General features: G+C 39.0%; 2 protein-coding genes across 3 annotated transcripts; one reads left to right on the top strand and one right to left on the bottom strand.

Moving 5' to 3' along the window:
• Positions 1–7,409: 7,409 nt before the first annotated feature.
• LOC126784097 (uncharacterized) lies at positions 7,410–8,657 on the top strand. Its single transcript, XM_050509592.1, has 2 exons — positions 7,410–7,842; positions 7,937–8,657. The coding sequence occupies exon 2, from the start codon at positions 7,944–7,946 to the stop codon at positions 8,655–8,657; it is 714 nt and encodes a 237-aa protein (XP_050365549.1). The 5' UTR covers positions 7,410–7,842; positions 7,937–7,943.
• A 198-nt stretch (positions 8,658–8,855) lies between these two features.
• LOC126785033 (pleiotropic drug resistance protein 1-like) lies at positions 8,856–15,630 on the bottom strand. Of its 2 annotated transcripts, XM_050510608.1 has the most exons (24): positions 15,178–15,628; positions 14,948–15,068; positions 14,763–14,851; positions 14,584–14,668; positions 14,324–14,483; positions 14,151–14,227; positions 13,978–14,031; positions 13,801–13,891; positions 13,400–13,701; positions 13,030–13,311; positions 12,611–12,927; positions 12,342–12,502; positions 12,142–12,245; positions 11,895–12,051; positions 11,720–11,806; positions 11,516–11,625; positions 11,086–11,418; positions 10,716–11,006; positions 10,537–10,620; positions 10,304–10,437; positions 9,999–10,226; positions 9,744–9,915; positions 9,407–9,661; positions 8,856–9,297 (listed from the first exon to the last, which is right to left on the bottom strand). In XM_050510608.1, the coding sequence occupies exons 1-24, from the start codon at positions 15,504–15,506 to the stop codon at positions 9,040–9,042; spliced, it is 4,281 nt and encodes a 1,426-aa protein (XP_050366565.1). In that variant the 5' UTR covers positions 15,507–15,628; the 3' UTR covers positions 8,856–9,039. The 2 variants fall into 2 exon arrangements, with proteins under 2 accessions (XP_050366565.1, XP_050366566.1); XM_050510609.1 differs by having other exon boundaries at positions 14,763–15,068; positions 15,178–15,630.
• Between the last annotated feature and the right edge of the window lie 5,108 nt (positions 15,631–20,738).

The following is a 20,738-nucleotide window of genomic DNA, read 5'->3' as shown; positions in this document are numbered from 1 at the left end:
GAGGTGGTGCCGGAGATCGAGCATGAACAGTGAGACTGGAAACGACAGCCGGCGCCTGAAGAATACTCTCCTGCTGAGACTCATCCTTTCGGATATAGTTGAAAGCGATGAGTAGACTAGGTGGTTCGGTCATTCGGAGTAATTCGTCTTTCGCACTGGTATGCTTTGCATCAAGACTCTTTAGGAAATGGTGAACGCGTTCAAGCTCCTTCTCCTTGTGGTACCAAATAATATCCTCTTGATTTTTTATCATGCAAGGACGTTTCACATCAATCTCAGCCCAAATATTCTTTAGTTTGGTGAAATAGTGCGCCACCGGTTGCCCATCCTGATGTATTGTCAAAACTGTGCACATTAACTCGTGAACCTGTATGAAATCAGAATCATTAGTATATAAGACGGCTAGTGTCTCCCATATTGCCTGCGCAGTTATACATGCCTCCACCAGATCAACTATCTCATCATTCATAGCTTTCCACAAGACAGACATAACAAGACCATCATCGTCGTCCCATTTATTGTAGGCAACAATATCCTCAGGACTAGGAGCCTTAGTGACGTCGGTGACATGTCCCATCTTATGCATGCCTCGAAGATGAGCAGTCATAAGTCGTTTCCATTTACAGAAATTGGTTCCGTTGAGTTTGGCGCCTACAAATGAACCACTGTTAGAACCTTTGACAGATACTTCAAAGGTTGGAACATCAGGAAGCTGTGAACCATCCGCTTCGTGTCCAGAACCCATTGAAAAGGAAATAATGTAAAAATCAGGGATTAGACCGCAAGAAAAAATACAAGAAATGGAGAACAATCTGTCACCGGTGCACTTGCACTGTCGGTGAGCATACACTGACTGAAGATAGCCGGACCGGGTCGGGTTAAATTGACCGGGTCGGGTTACGTTGACGGGTCGGGTCGGATCCATGTCAAATCTGTCCGGGTCGGATCCAGGTCAAATCTGTCCGGGTCGGATCCAGGTCAAATATGTCCGGGTCGGATCCATGTCAAATCTGTCCGGGTCGGATCTGGGTCAAATCTTTCCGGGTCGGGTCGGATATGGTCAGGCCGGGTCGAAATGTTTATGGGCCGGGTCGTGTTGAAATTTGACCCGGGTGGTGTTTTAGGGTTGAGGATCCGACAGAATCCCCAAACCTCTGAAAAAACTTCCCAAACCTAAAAAATTTGTGGAAGGGGGGGGGGGGCGGCGCAGTTGAATGGCGACGTCGGGGGCAGCAGCAGCGGCGGAACGGCGATGTCGGGGCAGCAGCGGCGGTGGAACGGCGACCTCGGGTTGACTGCGGATCTATGAGCGTTGGAGTGCGGAGGGCAGCGACTTCGGGCCGAGCTGTGATGACGACTCCGGGGAGAGTGCGGAGGGCAGCGACGAACGAGAGAGATGCCGGAGTGCGGCGGTAAGCACGAGAGTGCGGCGGTGGCGATGAGGAGCAGCGGTGAGACAGCGGGTCGATGAGCTCCGGAGGTAGGCAGCGGCTACAGAGGGTTAGGCAGCGGCTGGAAGAGCACTGGAGGACTGGAAGAGCACCGGAGCAGCGGTAACCGGCCGGAAAAGGCGAAAAGAAGAAAAAAAAGCACGAAGGCTCTGATACCAACTTGAATGAGGTAATTATACTGCTTGATATTGATATATTTGATCTGATACAAGTCTAGCTATTTATAGGAATTGATTTGAACATTAGCACTATCACTAATGATGAATCCTAGCTGTTCTAGCACCATGAGTAACATGTTTGTTGCTTTACACAACTCACACACAGCTCACTTATGCTAACAGTTAATAGATGTCTGATGCTAATTAGATACAGCAAGTTGGTCATGCATCAATTGCTTGTTGACATGGCAAAGGGCATTATTCGTGAAGAGTCCAGAGAATCCTGGAAAACGTAGTAGATTGGAGTATATAGATGCATCGATTACATTGAAAAACTTAACTGTAAGAAAGTCTCTTCCTCAGTGCATTATTTGTAATTGATTTGTTCATTTACTAGGTAAATAAAAATTTTTTAGATGTAGTCAGGTAGATAAATAATCTTTTGACTTGTTGGCAGGGCACAGAATCTATCCGGGGTCTCAAGCTTAACCTACCTATGTTATCCGAAGGTATGGCTTCCAAAGCTATGCAGAGAAGTGACAAAAAGCGATGTCATTCTGAAGAATATGATGGGAACTTTTTAAAAAGGAGCCGGCTTTGTTTCTCCTCTTGGAAAGCAATATACTTTTCCTCAACAAATTTAACAACTCCATCAAATGAGGCAGACTTCACAACAGAAGCTTTTAAAAGGATGCTGAATAATGTAAAACTCGGTGGTGGCTATGAGGATTTTCCCAAAAATTTAACATGGTTGTCTTGGCAAGGATTCTGTTTGAAATCAATACCAGCAAATTTTTTTTTGGGAAAGCTGGTGGTTCTCGAGTTGCAGAATAGTAGCCTGCAACATTTGTGGAAGAGAACCAAGGTATGTGACTAATCTTTTCACTTTTCAACATACCAATATATGAACATAGAAACTAATTCATTTTTGTTCTTTGAAACAGTTTCTTCCAAGGTTGAAATTCCCTCAGTCATTCGCGTGGCCTTCTCAGAACGCCAAGGGGTGTGTCCCTGCGGTGGGACACTGCCATTGTGCATATAATCATGATGATACCCTCGACCACCAGGCCAATTTTCACTCGATCTTTATATATATATATATATACAGTCCCTATTCAAAGTGAAGGTTCACTCTGAAGTTTCAGAGTGAATTTCCAATTTTGGCACACTTTTCGGTCAACTTTTTTCAGTATAAGCAATTCAATATTTAGGTATGCTATTCAAGATCATCTCTACAAAATTTCATCTAATTCGGACATCGCTAAGGTATTGAAATTAGATTAAATCAATGAATGAATTAAAACTGTTCAACGTGAACCGTTCGTGTAAATCTCAATTTTGAAAGCTCAAATCATTGTCAAATTGGATGAAACTTTATAGAGATGATCTTGAATAGCATATCTAAATATTGAATCACTTATGGTGAAAAAATGTGACCGAAAAGTGTGCCAAAATTGGAACTTCACTCTGAAACTTCAGAGTGAACATTCACTCTGGATAGGAACTGTATATATATATATATATATATATATATATATGTAGTAGATGTCTTTGCCAATGATACCAGAGTAGAATTCTCTTTGATACTTGACATGATCTCCAGCCGAAAGTTGAGTCCTTTGTATATGGTTTCTGTCTGTGAATTTGAGATATCTGAGAAGGAGCTCATGAAAATGGCAGGGTCGTCTTAGAAAGTGCAACATGAACCTGCTAAAGTTTACTTTGCGTTCCCTAATCAACTGGCTTTAACTTGAATTAAACAGATTATTTGCTTAATACATTCATACACAGATTCAACAATTATATAGCCTAATCTAGGTTGATTTACTCCGTGATTCACGGAGTGAATCACGGCCCGTGTTTTGCTCCGGATTTGGCGTCGGATTCACGCCGACACTCCCCCTCAAGTTGGTGAATACATATCAACCATGCCCAACTTGCTAAGTGAATCATAAAAGGCTCTTTTAGACACTCCTTTTGTGAGCATATCGGCAAGTTGCTCTTCTGTAGAAACAAAAGAAAAACTAATGATCTTCGCGTCTAGCTTCTCTTTTATAAAGTGACGATCCACCTCCACATGTTTTGTACGATCACGTTGCACAAGATTATGTGAAATATCAATGGCTGCCTTGTTGTCACAGTTCAGCTGCATAGCACATTTAGGCTTAATACCCAAATCTTGTAGCAAATTTCTAAGCCATAACAATTCGCACACTCCCTGAGCCATACCTCTGTATTCTGCTTCAGCACTGGATTGAGCTACCACATTTTGTTTCTTACTCTTCCACGTAACAAGATTACCCCCAACAAAGGTAAAGTACCCTGATGTGGATCTCCGATCTGTAATATTTCCAGCCCAGTCTGCATCTGTGAAGCCACAAATCTCAAGGATATTGTTGTGATTAGAAAACATTACTCCTCTCCCTGGAGCTGACTTCAAGTACCTCAAAATCCTCACAACAACATCCATGTGATCCACACTCGGATTATGCATAAACTGACTCACTACACTTACTGCATACGCAACATCTGGCCTGGTATGTGACAAATAAATCAGGCGTCCAACTAGCCTCTGATAACGAGTTTTGTCAGTGGGTACTTGATCTGGGTACTCTGCTAACCGATGGTTCTGCTCAATAGGAGTATCAATTGGAGTGCAATCTAACATACTTATCTATGTTAGTAGATCAATGATGTACTTCCTCTGACACAGATAAATACCATCACTTCCCTGGGCTACCTCAATGCCCAAGAAGTACTTGAGTGTGCCTAGGTCCTTCATTTCAAACTCTGTAGCTAGCTGCTTTTGTAATCTGTCCACCTCAATAGTATCATTACCAGTAACTACCATATCGTCAACATATATAATTAGGGCTGTTACCTTCCCTTGTTGGTGTTTGAGAAATAATGTGTGGTCTGAATTACTCTGCATGTAGCCAATTTTCCTCATGAATTGTGAGAATCTTCCAAACCAAGCACGAGGTGACTGTTTAAGACCATACAAAGACTTTCTCAATCTGCATACGGAGTTACTTGGAAAAGCGGCTACATATCCAGGCGGAAGATCCATGTATACTTCCTTTGTTAGTTCTCCATGAAGGAATGAATTCTTAACATCAAACTGCCTAAGTGGCAAGTTCAAGTTAGCAGCGATAGAGAGCAATACCCGGATAGTGTTTATTTTTACAGCAGGTGCAAATGTCTCATCATAGTCTATGCCATATGTCTGGGTAAACCCCTTCGCTACTAGGCGTGCTTTATACTGGCTTACTGACCCATCTGGATTATGCTTCACTGTAAACACCCAACGACACCCTACAGTCTTCTTGCCATATGGTGGAGGTACAAGTTCCCAAGTATTGTTCTTTTGTAATGCTTTCATCTCTTCCTCCATTGCTTTCCTCCATTTTGGATCTCCCAATGCGTCCTGCACTTTGTTAGGTACTGATACAGTAGATATTTGATTCACAAATGACTCATATGACTTAGATAATCTTTTGGTAGATATAAAATTTGCCACAGGATACTTGGTTTTAGTCTGAAGGGTAGGTTCATATTTTTTTTGTTGGTTGACCCCGAGTAGACCTATTTGGCAAAACATATTGTCTACTATTATCCCTAATATAATGACTAACCTCAAATGAGTGATCTTCTGTACCAGGAGAGCATTGGTCAGGGGTATAAACAGTTGTACGAGAGACATGAGGGGCAGTTGTGTTGTCAGCTTCTGGTGCCTGAATCTCTTGAGTGACGACCTTCGGTGGTGCCTGTGTGGCTGATACCTTGGTAATCTCAACGGAACCTGTTATCATATCGACTGGCTCACTTGTCTCCCACTCTCCATGTAGAGCTCTTCAAAATAGGAATTCTCCCCCTGAAGAGTAGTATCAGAAGAGGAAAAATAACTCATATTCTCAAAAAAGGTAACATCCATAGTGACATAACACTTCCGAAACCTCATCTTTATTTTTAAGAAGAATAATCTATGAAAGACGTGTGCAATCATCAATGAATGACACAATATAACGCATTCCTGACACAGTAAACTCTTTAGAGGGTCCCTAAACATCAGAATTAATTAATTCAAAAGGAATAAAACTTTTAGTAGAAATACTAGGGGAATAAGTAGATCGATGACTCTTACCCAAAACACATGTCTCACAACATAAACAAGACTCTCCACACTAATAAACAAAGTAGGCATGAATTTTTTCATAACACTAAAAGATGGATGTCCTAAGCGACTATGTCATAACCAAATTTCACTTAGCTTGTCAGAAGTGGAGAGTAACGCGGTCTGAGACTGCCCCTTTGGTTTTTCCCCTGCGTATGTAAGATCCAGATGAAACAACCGGCCCCTCAGATACCTCCGACCAATTACTCGTTCGGTGAGAAGATCCTGAAATATCACATATATAGGAAAAAATGTCACAGAGCACTGAGCGTCAGCGTTCAGTTGGGGAACAAATATCAAATGATGAGATAAAGCAGGTACATAGAGTACATTGTGAAACTCTATGGTAGGAGTAATACGAACAGACCCTGTCCCTAACACGGGGAATGGCTCACCATTAGCATTAGTGACATAGGGTACGGGTGGAGGGGATAATATGGTAAAATAAGATTTGTCATAAGTCATATGATCAGATGCACCAGAATCAATAATCCATGTATCAGAACTAACAGAGTGAGAAATATTGAAAGCCATACCAATTGAAAAAGAATATGTCTTTGGTGCACTTGCACTGACGGTGAGGATGCACAGACAGGGAAAAAGACGACTGATTCTTGCCGGACCGGGTCGGGTCGGATTACACCTAATCTGGGCTGGGCTGTGCTGGGTCGAAGTTTGGGCCGGGGCGGATTTTGGGCCGGGCCGGGTCGAACTGTAACCGGGTCGGTGCAGGCCGATCTGAGAAACACATCGGCGAGGAGCGGCGACTGAGGACGTCCGGCGAGGAGCTGCGACTGAGACGACTTCGGGTCGAGTGCGGACCGGAGGTCGTCGGGTTTGCCCGGCGTCGGAGCAGCAGGGAGACTAGTGAGGGAGCCGGACGGGAGGAGGAAGGTTGGAGCGTCGGAGGGCGCAGGTCGGAGCGCCGGAGAGCAGCGGGAAGGGAGCCGGAAAACCGGTGAGCAGTGGGTGAGCTCGAAGGCAATAACCGGCCTAAAAAACGGGAAAAAATCTCAGAAAAAAAAAAGAGCACGAAGGCTCTGATACCAACTTGAACTAAACGGATTATTTGTTTAATACATTCATACACAGATTCAACAATTATATAGCCTAATCTAGGTTTTTTTGATGAACATAGCCTAATCTAGGTTGATTTACTCCATGATTCACGGAGTGAATCACGGCCCGTGTTTTGCGCCGGATTCACGCCGACACTTTAATCTTGTCTGGAGTCCCTAACCTTGAAAGACTTTTTCTTAAAGATTGCACAAGTATTGATTAGATTGATGAATCCATTGGAGATCATGAGAGACTTGTTATCTTAAATTTAGAAGACTGCAAAAATCTCGTGAAACTTCCTAAAAGTATTATGATGCTGAGATCTCTTCAGGAGGTTATCCTTTCTGGTTGCTCAAAGTTGATCCTTCATGGAAATGCAGCACCATAAAGTCAGTTCCACTCTGCATTTAATGATACAAAGAAACTTGGTCTCTTGTTCAGCAAATCATGGCAATCAATTTGGTCCCGGACTCCCGGGTATCACCGAGATATACTATTCTATCAACTAGTGTCTCAAAGGCAAGTTTTCCACATGCCCTACAAGGACCAAGTCTTTCTTACTGCAATTTATCAGATATTTCCAGTGATCTTAGTTTCCTGTCATCGTTAAAGTTCTTGAATCTACGCGGGAACCCTATTCTGAGCTTACCAGAAAACATGAAGAGTCTCACTACACTTGAGGATCTTAATGTACAGGACTGCACCAAACTTGAAACTCTGCCAGAGCTGCCACTAGGTTTATGGTCTTTGGTTGCAATAAATTGTTCAGCCTTGAAACATGCAGCAGAATTACCATATATGCGCCGGTTATTGAGACCGTTATTTTGGGGTTGCAATGAATTGGGTGGAGTTCAAAGACTATTCAACATACAACCTTTGAGAAGTGTTGACATAGAAATGATAAAAGGATACGGCCCTGTATATTCTCGAATCAATTGGATATACTCAGATTGAAATGAGTAATTGCTTGGCACAAACAACTAGGAGAGGTCCCATCCAGGTTAACTCTTTTAATTGCTGCATTGCCATAATTTTGATATATCTTCTTTGATATTTTATTCAATGATATATTTGTATGTGATTCCATGTAACAGGGGCTGTATGAATGTGGGATATTTAGCATTTTTCTTCATGGCAAGCACAATCCCAGACTGGTATAGCTACAAGAGCATGGGAAAGCTGTTGATGTCTATTGTTGTACCTTCCAAGCTTGAGCTTAAGATTCGAGGCTTAAACTTATGTGTTGTATATACAAAACACCCAGATAGGGAGTTGATGAGCATGCTTAATTCAATCAATTTGAAAGTCAGTAATGAGACCAAGGGTCTTATGTGGGCCTATCGACCGGTGGCTATTGGTTCTCCGATACAGGATGTGGACATTTTATGGCTAAGCCATTGGCCATTTGGGACAGATGATCTGGAGGGTGGGGAAGAGTTGCGAGTTTCTGTGGATCAGGGGTATGAAATCTTCATAAAGGAGTTCGGTGTCCACCTCGTGTATGAGCAGCACAATTCATGCCATACTTGTGAGGGTGTCCAGTCAAAGAGGAAAGTTGTTACAGGCCACCAGGAAGAAGTATCTTACTGGAGTCAGGATGGTGTTGTTGGAGACGAGTCAGTGTCAGCATCAAAGTATCAAATGTGGAGAGGCAAGTACTTTTTGTGTAATCTTAGGTTCGATGCCTATGAACAACAGTTCAGAAGGAGCCAGAGGAATCCAGCTCTTCTTGATTTTTCATATGTGCCAGATGGTCCGTATAATTGTTTATGCGAGCACCGAGCTATTCCTGAAGAAGCTTGTGGGGAAAGTTAATTGCTTGATTGGCTTTTGTTGTGTTTGATCTTGTCTATTAAAGGTTGCTTGTGATGCAAGGAAATTCCGAGTACTTATGCATTGAGTGCTATTGATGGATTTTATCTGTAAAGTTCTCAATAGTTTTCTAGTACTCAGCAATGTTTGGAATCACCCATCTTTTGCATACGGAGCTACTATTCAGTGCATATTGACATCTTGTGATTGAGTGCTTCCTTTCCAATAAGGCAATAACTATTTGAGTTGGATTTACTTGTAGTACAAAATAAATATATATCTTATAAATAGGGGTGTGCAATTCCTATCAAGGTGAAAGCTGAAAAGAAGACTAATCTCATGGCTGCTGTACAAATTGAAAACTTTAATGCTAAAAAAAATATTCCTATCTCCTCTGGAAATTCAACGTTTTGATCGAAAAGGCAAAGACAAATGCAAAGAGTACTGCAAATCCAGCAACCATTGCTGCAACCACTCCTAGAAATTCATGTTTGAAGCCAAAGTAACTTCTCATAAACTCTTCCACAGTTTCGCCGGTCTCAAGCTTGGTCTGTAGATCTCCAAACTGTGATGAAGCCAATCCATACAAGCTCCAAGCCATTGGACATGCCCAATAGTACCATCTCCACCATATAGGAATCCTCTATACCAAATGAACAAGACAAAAAAAATTTAGTATCAGAAAATGATCGAAGTTCTTTCCAGGCACTGAAGGAAACGTGCAATAGAAATTAAGAGCAAGCAATTCTTACAGTTCGTGGGATTATGAACCCGGAGAAGACATTCCATACTGCATAAAATGCACTGGAACTAATAGCAGCTACGTGCTGGTTCGGTGTGAATGCCACTCCCATCATACCATAAAATGTGAAGTACAGAAATGTGAAATACATGAAAAATAGGTACCATAAGAATTTAGTTACAGTCCACTCAAATCCGATCATTGCATAAACTATGACACCATAGAGGATTGTTTGAGCGAAAACATAAGGGAGCTCAATAGCAACCTGCAAAAATATGTGGATCGTGTAAGACATATAAGAAAGTAAATCAGTCATCACTTCATTAAATATTTTACTGGTCACTTACCTGTGAAAAGGCATAAGCCAATGGAGAATACATTCCGGCAGCTCGTTCTCTATAAAAGACTGTTCGTTCTATAGACACTACTGGCTGAACTGTTGTTGAGTTCTTAATACCAAGGAAGAGAACAGCAGCATACATAGAACCAATTGCATTGAAGAGATCTTGTTGACTTTCCCTGCACCCAAAATATTCAATATCATTGGGAAGAACATATTTTTGAAAGCATATTGCCTTGTGTGGTATCAATATTGTACTTACGTTTTGGAGCCGAGGTCCCAGAACATTGTTCCCAACATTAAAGCTATGATCGTCGTGTATATCAACTTTATGGCTGTGTATGCTGGATTTCGCCAATACGACCAATGCTGCTTCCATAAGCAAGCCATGCATTGTGTTAAAAATGGCTGAGAATATTGAGTAGGGAAATACAGGTCCTTTGAACCTGGAGGAGGGGTGCTCAATTCTGCAATAAGTGTTTTGTTTCTCCTGAAATATATGCACACAAATAAGAATAATTTTCTTCACAAAATCTATCTCAAGTGGAAAGGTTTTGTCAAACGTACCTGTATAGATCTGATTTTTTATAAATCTCAGAAAAATCAACACCTAAAGCTATTTCTTTCGCGGAACTGGTGACTTCCAACATCCAAGTTGCTGGATTATAGCCATCCTTAATCTTACTGACATTGTCGATTCCCTTCAAGCAGAAGTACATAGATTAGAAAAACTTTGAACATATAAACAAAGATAAAAGAATAAAAAGATATATGAGATCAAACTTTAGATTTATGAATACCTCAAAATACTTGATTAAATGGCAAGAATGACGCCCCAATGGCCCTACGTATAGCTCTTGTCCTCCTTTTTTCAGTAGGAATAACTGCAATGACATGTTAAATATATCATACTCATGTAAAAAAGATGTTAACAATTTTTTAAAAAAAAATAAACTTATCTACAAAGATTTTAATCTACCTCATCAAAAGATTCAAATATATCAATGCTTGGCTGATGAATGGTGCACACAACTGTTCTTCCAGTGTCTACAGTATTTCTAACTGTTCTCATAACAATCGCAGCAGCTCGGGCATCTAGGCCAGAAGTTGGTTCATCCATGAAAATTATGGAGGGGTTAGCCACTAGTTCAACTGCAATGGTCAGCCTTTTTCTTTGCTCAGTTGAAAGACCATTCGCCCCAGGCAACCCCACTAGTGCTTGCCTTAGTGGATCCAACTCCACAAGTGCCATTACTTCCTCAACAAACATCTACAAAAATGTATCAATCCATAAGACACTAAACAAGTACATTCCAAAATATAGATTCACTGGAAGTTAAAATTCCAACCTTCCTTGTTTCGGAATCAATCTCCGCAGGTAAACGCAACCATGCTGAGTACATCAAGGATTCATAAACAGTAACATGTGGAGAGTGGATGTCATTCTGCTCACAGTATCCAGAGATACGAGCGAATGATTCTTGCTTCTTGGGATGCCCAGAAATTGTGATATCTCCCTCAATATATCCTCCAGTTTTTCTACCAGCTAGTACATCCATTAGAGTTGTCTTTCCAGCACCACTCACTCCCATCAGAGCTGTGAGAACACCTGGCCTGAAAGCGCCACTCACACTCGTCAGGAGCACCAATTTATCCTCAAGAACACCTTGGTTTTTCATTTCCTGCAATTATATATAGGATTCACACAAGTAATGTTGAGACAGTTGCACAAGCTTGTCAAGTATTGAACATTATATTAATTTTGGTTGCACATATCACCTGTGGCATATCCACCGAGTATGAGATTTCATCAAAGGTGATGGAAAATGGTTCAAATGGAAGAACCATTCCTCGTTTCGTGTTTTGAGTAGTACATCCATCTCCGTTCTCTGTATTTCCATAAAATTTCAGTTTCTCTACATGTAAAATAGACAAAGGACAGACAAAAGGCATACAACAAAACTTTCATGTAAGATATTTCACCATTGCTGATTTGAGGAGTCAAGCTCTTGTCATCATCTTTGTTGTCTTGAGAAATTTCTGATTTAACACCCTGTGGCTTGTCCAAAGCTGCACAATCATTTTATAATATCAGTTAACCTTTTCTCTCTTTTTTTGAAGTTTAGTTCAAATTTAATTACTTGGTGAATATACTCACGGTTTAGAAAAGTGAGAGAAAGAGCGTAACAAATGTTGAATAAGAGCATGTATCCAGCCAATGCTCCTGCACCAATCCAATACCAAGATGCGTCGGTACGAAATCCACGAGACTTCAGAATTTCAACTCCTAATGATTCATTTGAGTTTGGAAGAACCTTTAACAAGAGTAGATCAAAACGAGAGAATTAGTCGGACACAGAACACAACTACAAAATGAATGAAATTACTCATTGAATAGGACTTACATGTGACCAAGTCTTGCCCAGGAATTCATTAACTACAATTGCATTCTGCCCATACATCAAAGGTGATATCCAGTAGCCCCATACCCACCATTTCTTTATACTATCTGTGCATTCAACCAAAAATTTAGAAAAAAACATGGGACTAAATTGATACTGATATTAAGTTACCGGACATCAAGTCTTTATTTAATTTTACTTACCTCTTGCCAGGACAAAGCCTCCCAAAGCGAAAAGCATGACTAGTGCAAATGAGCCAAATGTATTAGCAACAGTCAAGCTTCTACCTACTCCAGCAATGAATCGGAATAATCCAGAAGCCATTTGATTCATGAGTAAGAGGATTAGGTATTGCTTAAACAACCTGCAACACACGTTCATGACAGTACATGATTCAGGATCAGAACCAAAATATAAACAAATGTTAGGGAAAAAGTTACCAACAATTTTGTTTCTTGTATGTTAGTTTTACCTTCCAACATTTGGATCAAATCCAATGACATAGTAGGTAATAAAGACCCAAACACCAACTTCAACACAGGTGAGAGGGATCTTGAGGAGCCATGCTGGAAGTGCATATGCCCATGGTGGAAAGAAGAGTAGCTTTCTGTGCTTGTAGAACACTGGAAGCTTGGCTATGGTCATCGAGAGCTCTGCCATTCCATTGAACATAACAGCAACCAAGGCGAAGAACAGCGCACCAGCATAAATTCCTCCATTAGTTACAGAATCCCGGTGCATTTCAGTTCGTAGGAACAATGTCATTGTAATCAGAGACAATATTGAGAGCTAGCAGGGAAGAAATGATAATAGATTAATGAATACCAAGAAAAGAAAGGAGATAGAAATGGTTACAACTTCAAAGAAAAAGCTAAAGTTTAAAATGCTTACTTGGATAAGCTTGAAGAGGTAAACAAATGAATTCCTCTTCATGAGCAAGAACTCCCTTGAGAAACAAGCTTTCAGCAATTCTGCTCTTTTAACACCATATTTTGTTGTTGTTAAGGCAGCTGAGTGGCTCTTGCTCTTGTCAAATGGAGTTGCAAGTTCATTTGAAATAGCGCACCCTACATAGAAAGATTGAAAAGCCTTGGAAAATTCTTCAACTGTAATGAACCTGTAAGGTTCATCTCTGCTAGCCCAATACTGCTCCTGATCTTTCTTTGATGTCACCTGCACCATATTATTTACAAACTTCATCAACTACAATTCTAATTGTACATTTTCTCATAGCCTAAAGTATGGTCTATAAAGGACTTACTTCTTGCAGGAAATCAGCCACACCTTTTCTCTCAGGACATCTGAATCCCATGGACTCAAAAAAACCGAGAACATGTTCACGGGGACCTTGATACACAATTTGACCATCAGAAAGAAGAACAATGTCATCAAATAGATCATAAGTCTCAGGTGCTGGCTGCAGTAAAGAGATTAATGCAGTCCCTTGGAGAATGTGAACATATTGCTTGATGGAATTCACTATCTGATAAGTTGTTGAACTATCCAAACCAGTTGATATTTCGTCCATGAATAGTGCCTTAGCAGGTCCAACCAGCATTTCACCTATATATATTTTCTCTTATCAAACCTTTGTTACTTCAAATATTCATACAAAAATTAGTGCACAATTAGTGCTGCAGTAAGAGTTGACACTTTGATTACCAGTTGTAACTCGCTTCCTTTGTCCTCCAGAGATACCCCTTATCAATTGATCCCCTACCAAGGTATCTGCACAGCCTTCCAATCCCAAAACCTGGAAATCGAATCAGTTAGTCATCATTAAAGAGTTGTTCTAAATTTCCTCTTCATATAACAGAAAAAATATATATTGGCTGTTACCTTAAGAATGTAATTTGTCACAAATGTTGCCCTTTGGCTTTCTGATGCCGCTCCCTACAATAGAGAAAATGAGGATGAATATCACACTGCACGATTAATCATTTCAAAAAAAAAATTGTAAATTTGGGAATTTCGAAGTTCTGTCAATTTTATATGATTATTAATTTTCTCACCTTCATGTAGATATCCAAGTCTGGATCTGGCTTAATACTTGCATCTTTTTCTCTTCTACTCAGCTCTGTTAGCATATCTGCCAAAATTCAACATTACTTAAGTTTTGGTCCAACTGAGGAAATTAAAGGTAAAATCGAAAAATGCCAACATTACTTAAGTTCCACAAACGAACCATAACGAGCTCCAACCCCCTGGCATCTTGCTGAAAATGCCAAGGTTTCTGCTACTGTCATTTCTGCAATATGAACATCATGTTGACTGATATATACTGCAGTTCTCTGCGGCACAAACTCGTGCATGCCATGACCGTTGTAAGTCACACTTCCTGAAACCTGCACAAAAATGTTCACTAGAGCACCTTAGCATCAAAATCCAATAGTACTAATTCTCATACCTAAAAATTAAAACAGAAGATATATCATGTTATATTACCTTGAGATCCTTATCAAGTTCTCCAGCCAAAGCCAGCAAGAGCGTGGTCTTCCCCGAACTTGGAGGACCCAAGAGCAATGTCATTCTGCAAATAACAAGTTGAGAATCGAGTTGAGAATGATCGATCAAGATTTTTTTTTTCCACAGACTATAATAACTAGAACCAGGAGTTTTTTCACCTGCAAGGCTTGATGATCCCACTGACATCTCTAAGTATGGACAAATGTTCCTTCTTTTTTGGAAGAATGTGCAGGATATGCAAGAAACCCTTTTGTACCCAGAAACAAATAATTACATAAGAATAATTAACGGCAAGAATATTATATATGATAAAAATCGAAATGTGGAGCCTCTTAATTAGTACCTGTACTAAATTTACACAATAATTGAAGACAGAAGGCAGAGCCCTGCCTCCGACAAGAATTTCAGCTTCAATTTTCAAATGCTCGAACCTAACTTCAATCGAAGGAAGATTGATTCCAACTCTGAGATACACATACAGTCATACATCAAGAAAAACGAAATAATTAGCTCCGCATTATACTCAACAACAAAGAAAACTGAGCAAAATCTCAACTCAGAACCATGCATTACCTATCGATCCGGTTCTTGAGCCTGAGCAAGAACTTCTCATGATCCTCCTCAGCAACTCCCACAAGCCTCTCAATCAAGTTCTTCCTTTCTTGCAGCTCAAGGTGATGCACGTCGACCTCGTTGGCTTTGCCTTGAGGAGAAGTGAGCAACCCTTTCTTCAAACGAGCAAAGGTAGGAAGTCTCTGCAGAGCTGCCCATTTGAGAGCTTCCTCATCGTCTTCTCCAACTGAAGACGTCGAGAAAACAGCCCTGCCATTGTCACTCCAAAACGAGCCGCTTCTGGTCAAACTGTGACCTGCTTTTTCAAGGTCACAACTTATGATCTCCATTGGAGAACCTAAACAAGCAACAGACTAAGCAACAAGACTAGTTCTATCTCAGTAACGAAAAGGAAATATCAAATATGGATAGAAGATGACAGAGATGAGTTTGGCTTTCGAGAGCTGGCTAACTCTGTATGTAAGATAGTAGATATTTATAGAAAGAAAGGAATGTGATGGCTATGGCCTTTGGTTTTTTGGGGCCTCATGGATGATATCATCTTGCATATAATTTCATATATCACTTTGTGGCCCTCTGATCACTGCGAAATGGAAACATGTGGGTTCTGATGATGGTGACCAATATTAGTCTATGTCAGTGTTCATGGATATCATGACTCAGAGAGGACTTTGAAGTTCAGAATCAAATTGTTTTTGGCAATTCAATGGCTACAGATATTGGCAAAGAAAATTGGAGCATTCAATTCAAACAAGAGGTTGACAATGGGAAAATTCAACCTAGCTAGAAAGAGAGAATAGAAGGAGGAATTTGGCTTTCGTGATTTGTTTTACTTCCATCAAATTTCGATCTTTATATATACGCATACAAATGCGCACATTTGTGATTTGAGTTCTTCTCTTAGCTGTAGTATTTCACACGGTCCTTTTGGGTTTCGTCACTACTGACGGAAGCACGTGTGTCAACTGTCTGTATTTTTTTTTTTGGAGGAAGCTGTCTGTATTCTAGTACATGTACATTTAGGGTTTTAGGAAGAAAATTACCAAAAAATTACATGGTTAATTATGGTTACGTATCCTTATCTATGGATATATATATATATTATACACAGAAAATTATAATTAATTGTGTCTATACATGCGTATGTAGGTGCCCATATTGAACACGTATACACTTTACATTCGTTTGTTGTTCATTTGGTGAAAGAAATAAACGTACTAGAGTTCTTTGTGGTGTAAGTGGAGCAGCTGAAACACTCCTTAGTAGTTTCTCTAAAATTCGGTTCGATCCGTAAGAAGCTCGACGATTTAAACTTGTGTATTATTAGAGAAGTCACATTGATCCGTGCCCACCAGTACTAAAAGACACAAGTGTGCACGACTCGTAAATAATGGACCACAATCGGCATACTATCAAACTGTCTCTTAGAACTTAATCATATGCTCGTAAATAATGGACCACAATCGGAGTATATATATCCCACATTTGGTTAGTGGATATACTTTAGTTAATTAAATGATATTGGATCAGCATTATTAGCTATGAATGTTCCACCTTGACTTCATCAAATAATGAAGGCAGCTGAAAGAAGAATCCAAGTGAAGAAATGGCAGGGTTTTATTTGGAGGCTCTTTTTATAATAACCCGAATTTTTAATTTGTATTCCTAGTAATTTCTCTGAAATTATTAATTAGTGATTTGAGTAAAATCACATTCAACACTTTCGATTTAGTCGTTGTTTGAAATCAAATTGATTCACAAAACCAAAAGCTTGAAAAACGATTAAGTTATTAAGGGCTCCAGAGTTGACTTTTGACTCGTCACCATTTCTGAAAACTTTATTCATGAAAGTCGTAGAAGTCGACGATATGAATTCGTAGACACATAGCACGAGTGAAACAGACCTCGTACGGAAAAGTTACGATAATAAAAAACTATGTTGGGGTATTTTTCAAATGGGTAAAAATAGGGGTAAAAAAGAGGGAACCCTAAAGCTAAAAAAAATCAATTTTTGAAATAGGCCACGCCTCCCTTTCTCCCTTCCCGACTTTTACTCTTCATTTCACCGTTTTCTTCTCTGGCACGGTACTCCACCGTCCAGCCACCAATCCAGCCGCCCCCGGTCCCGTTGGAACTGCACGACCACCCTCTCCAAGCCTGCGGTGGTGGTGCTCCACCTCTTGCCGCCTAGCCGCTGCAACGACGTCGTGAAGCCGTGCGGCCTCACCAGCATTTCTCCATATTCCGACTACCATAGGTCGTGAAAACAGTCTCATTAGGAGCACAAGGAGCCATGCTTCATACCCTCCAAGTGGCTTGAGCCAATTCAAAACAAGGAGGAAGAATCAAACGAAAATCCAAACCGAGGTATTTCTTGAAATCGAACTTTGCGGGCTAATTTCCGACTTATTCTTTAGTTTCTGAACTTTATGCTAGTTGAAGAAGTTGTTTTATCTCAATGTGAACTATAAGTTTGATGTTGAAGTTGTTTAATTTTGAGGAGGTGGGAGTATCGGCACTTAGGGCGGCGCGTCTGGCCTTGTTTAGAGTAATGGTTTATTCTATTGGGTTGTGTTCGTCAATACGAACATGTGCATATATGATTTGTATATGTTGGGTTAACTTTGAGCATGTTGCTTGTTGTTGAACGTGTGTTTACTTTCGGTTTAAGTTGTGAAAATGCTAATTTGAGATTATTGTGTTATGATGTTAGGAGGTTGGTTCTCCGGTGACCTTGGTAGGTCGTGGAGGAAGGTTGCCATTTTGGAAATCTTTGGGTTAAGGGTTAAAAGTGGAGTTTTTGGTGTAAGTAGTAAGTTATTGTTTTGGCTAGTTGCTAAGTTTCAATGTGTCGCTTAGGTGTTTGATTTGGAGCTTGTTCTCATTTTGGTGATATTGAAGGCGCGTCATAAGTAAGAGGTGAGTAAACCTCACTTGATGCAAATTTACATTGAGATATTAATATGTCCATATTTCATTAACTTGTAATATTGTTTTAGTCAAATATGTTTTGTTTTTTAAAGTACATGAACTTGATCATCTACGGTTCATGGGTAAATAAAATGATATTTAAATTAAAATAATTTTTGAAATTTTTTGGTGATTATGGATTATGATTAATATTTGAAAGTGAAATCGGATTATGCATGTTATTGATATAACATAGATATATCTATGTGTACGTTTAATGATAATAATAATATATATGCATACAATGCTATATTATATCGCGATATGATCATGTTCTTGTTGTGGAAATTTGTGGTTGATTGTTGGAGTTGTGATATAACATGGTAAAATTTATGTGTATTAAATCAAAATAATTATGTACATATACAAGTTGTTATATTATATTGTATTATGTTCACGTAACATTAGGGTTGATAGTTGGAATTATTTGAAATTTGTTGGAAAAATGATTGTCGAATGATCATGTCTATCTTAAAAAAAGTAGATGATTTTGTGTGGAGTGTGAGTTGGGTGTAGAACTTGTGCCTTAGTGGTGGTGTTGAATCGGTCATAGGACTTGACCGAATTAGTGGGAAGGATTAATAGAGCTCTATTGTGTTGGATGCGTCATGAGGGATGACTTAGTGTTGGCGAACTCATGCGTACCAGTCGGGTTGGGCTAGTATGGGGGATGACTTAGTGTTGGCGAACACATACAAGTGTGTTAGGTGTGTCTTTGTATGAGGGATGCCTTAGTATTGGCGAACTCATGCAAATATTTTGGGTGTGGGTATTACATGGGGGGATGACTTAGTGTTGGCGAACCCATAAATACGTCCTCTATTACATTGTTGTGAAGTTTATGTTACTAATTGTTTAAATTGATTTTAGTAGTGATATCATAACTTGCGGTGCATGTTATAGTGATGCATTAGTTTTTGGTTTACCCACATGAGCTTTTAGAGCTTATCGAGTTTGTTTGTTACAATCCGGTGCACCAATTCATGGTGTAGTAGTTGATCTTGCAAGTGAGAAACAACAAAGGTGAGGCAGTGACGACATCGTGATAGCTAGAAGGTGAAAACCTTTCACTAGTGGCTTTTCTTACGAGTTGTAGTGAGATTAGAGGGAGCTTTACATCTTCATTTTATATCAAGTTGTAAAGATTAGCAATGTAATTTGAATTGTCTGAGTTACATTTTCAAACTCAGTTCTTAATACTTAGTTATTTGTAATAACTCTTAAGTATTTCTGAATTATTATGGAGTTTATCACACTTTAAATTTTGAAATTTTAATTTTGAAATTTGGGGATGTGACACTTTTAACCTGAAATGATCTTCTATATTTATTCAATTTTATTCAAGACTAGACTTCATGTATGCAAAGGGGAAAATACTTGTATCAATACTAGTATAAACATGTACATCCAAACTCCTCTTATTTATACATATAGTAAAATCTCTATAAATTAATACAGTCATGACTAATGAAATTTATTATTTTAGCGAGGTATTAATATATTAATAAATTAATAATTTATTAATTTATCAATTATTTAATAACTTATTAATTTTTCAAGGTATAATAAATATTTTCTTTTACTTTTACGAATAAAAAAGTTTTATATTTCGTTCATGCACCACATTGTTAGATTTACCACGGATACCGTTGTTTAAAATGTTATGTTGTCTGATATATTGTATTATTTTATTTGATGATATTATTCATTCTTCAATGAGATCCTTATAAAATTATATAAATTAAGTCATTATTAATTTATATATTTGATGGGCTCTATGTAAACTCTCAAAAGTCTATTATCTTATAAATTTAGCGAAATATTAATTTAGCACGTTGGCCCCGAGTCGGGATTGACAAAAATTATTATTTTAGCGAGGTTATTAATTAATTGAGTATTAATTTAACGATGTTTTAGTAATGTGAACGCAAAATTTTAACCGTTTAAAAGTTTTGTTAATCAATAAAGATCACTTTTGTAAAAAATCAATGTCAACAAATATAGTTTGCTTAGCCAATTGTATCAAACAAACAGACGACTGATTGTGAGACTACTAACTTTTACAACTACCGTTTATTTATTTGATGTAATCGACTTAATAAATGATTTTTATTTCAATTCATATTTTACAAAAATAATATTTATTAATTATTAAATTTTTGAACGGTTAATATTATCCACAGTACTAAAAATATAAAAATATAAAAAGGTATAGACGTGCATCCGTATTAATTTTCATGCCAAGGGTCACCATGGATATGCATATTCATCATTATATCCACAATATGTGTGGTGAATATGAATCAGATGTGACATAGTTGCGATGGTTTTGTCCACTTCGAAGGTTGGTTACCGTCGGCGGCGGCGTAGGCTATTATAAAATTTTATAATCATGGCTTCTGTTACCGCCGGCGAATAACGACCGGCAAAACCAGACAAATGAATTGGAGTCGATATTATTTCATCATTTTTTAAGATGTCACAGCTCAAGTCTTAACTATAGACTTGAGCAAGAGCCCTCTTCTCCCACGCACTATTAGTCTTCACTCAGTGGAATGCTGCATTATTATCACAGCAGGAACTAAACTAGT

The sequence above is a fragment of the Argentina anserina genome, chromosome 2 (assembly GCF_933775445.1).
Source record: "Argentina anserina chromosome 2, drPotAnse1.1, whole genome shotgun sequence".
In the NCBI taxonomy this organism is placed as follows: Eukaryota; Viridiplantae; Streptophyta; class Magnoliopsida; order Rosales; family Rosaceae; genus Argentina; species Argentina anserina.
The sequence above is the reverse complement of the archived record's forward strand: the minus strand, read 5'-3'. Positions and strand labels throughout refer to the sequence as shown.

Coding starts and splice junctions, on each gene's coding strand:
- LOC126784097 (XM_050509592.1), top strand. CDS start 7,944: ATGAATGTGGGATATTTAGCATTTTTCTTCATGGCAAGCACAATCCCA.
- LOC126785033 (XM_050510609.1), bottom strand. CDS start 15,506: ATGGAGATCATAAGTTGTGACCTTGAAAAAGCAGGTCACAGTTTGACC. Junction 12,503..12,610: donor TTTGATCCAAATGTTGGAAG/GTAAAACTAACA, acceptor CGTGTGTTGCAG/GTTGTTTAAGCAATACCTAA. Junction 12,052..12,141: donor TGGGCAAGACTTGGTCACAT/GTAAGTCCTATT, acceptor CTCTTGTTAAAG/GTTCTTCCAAACTCAAATGA.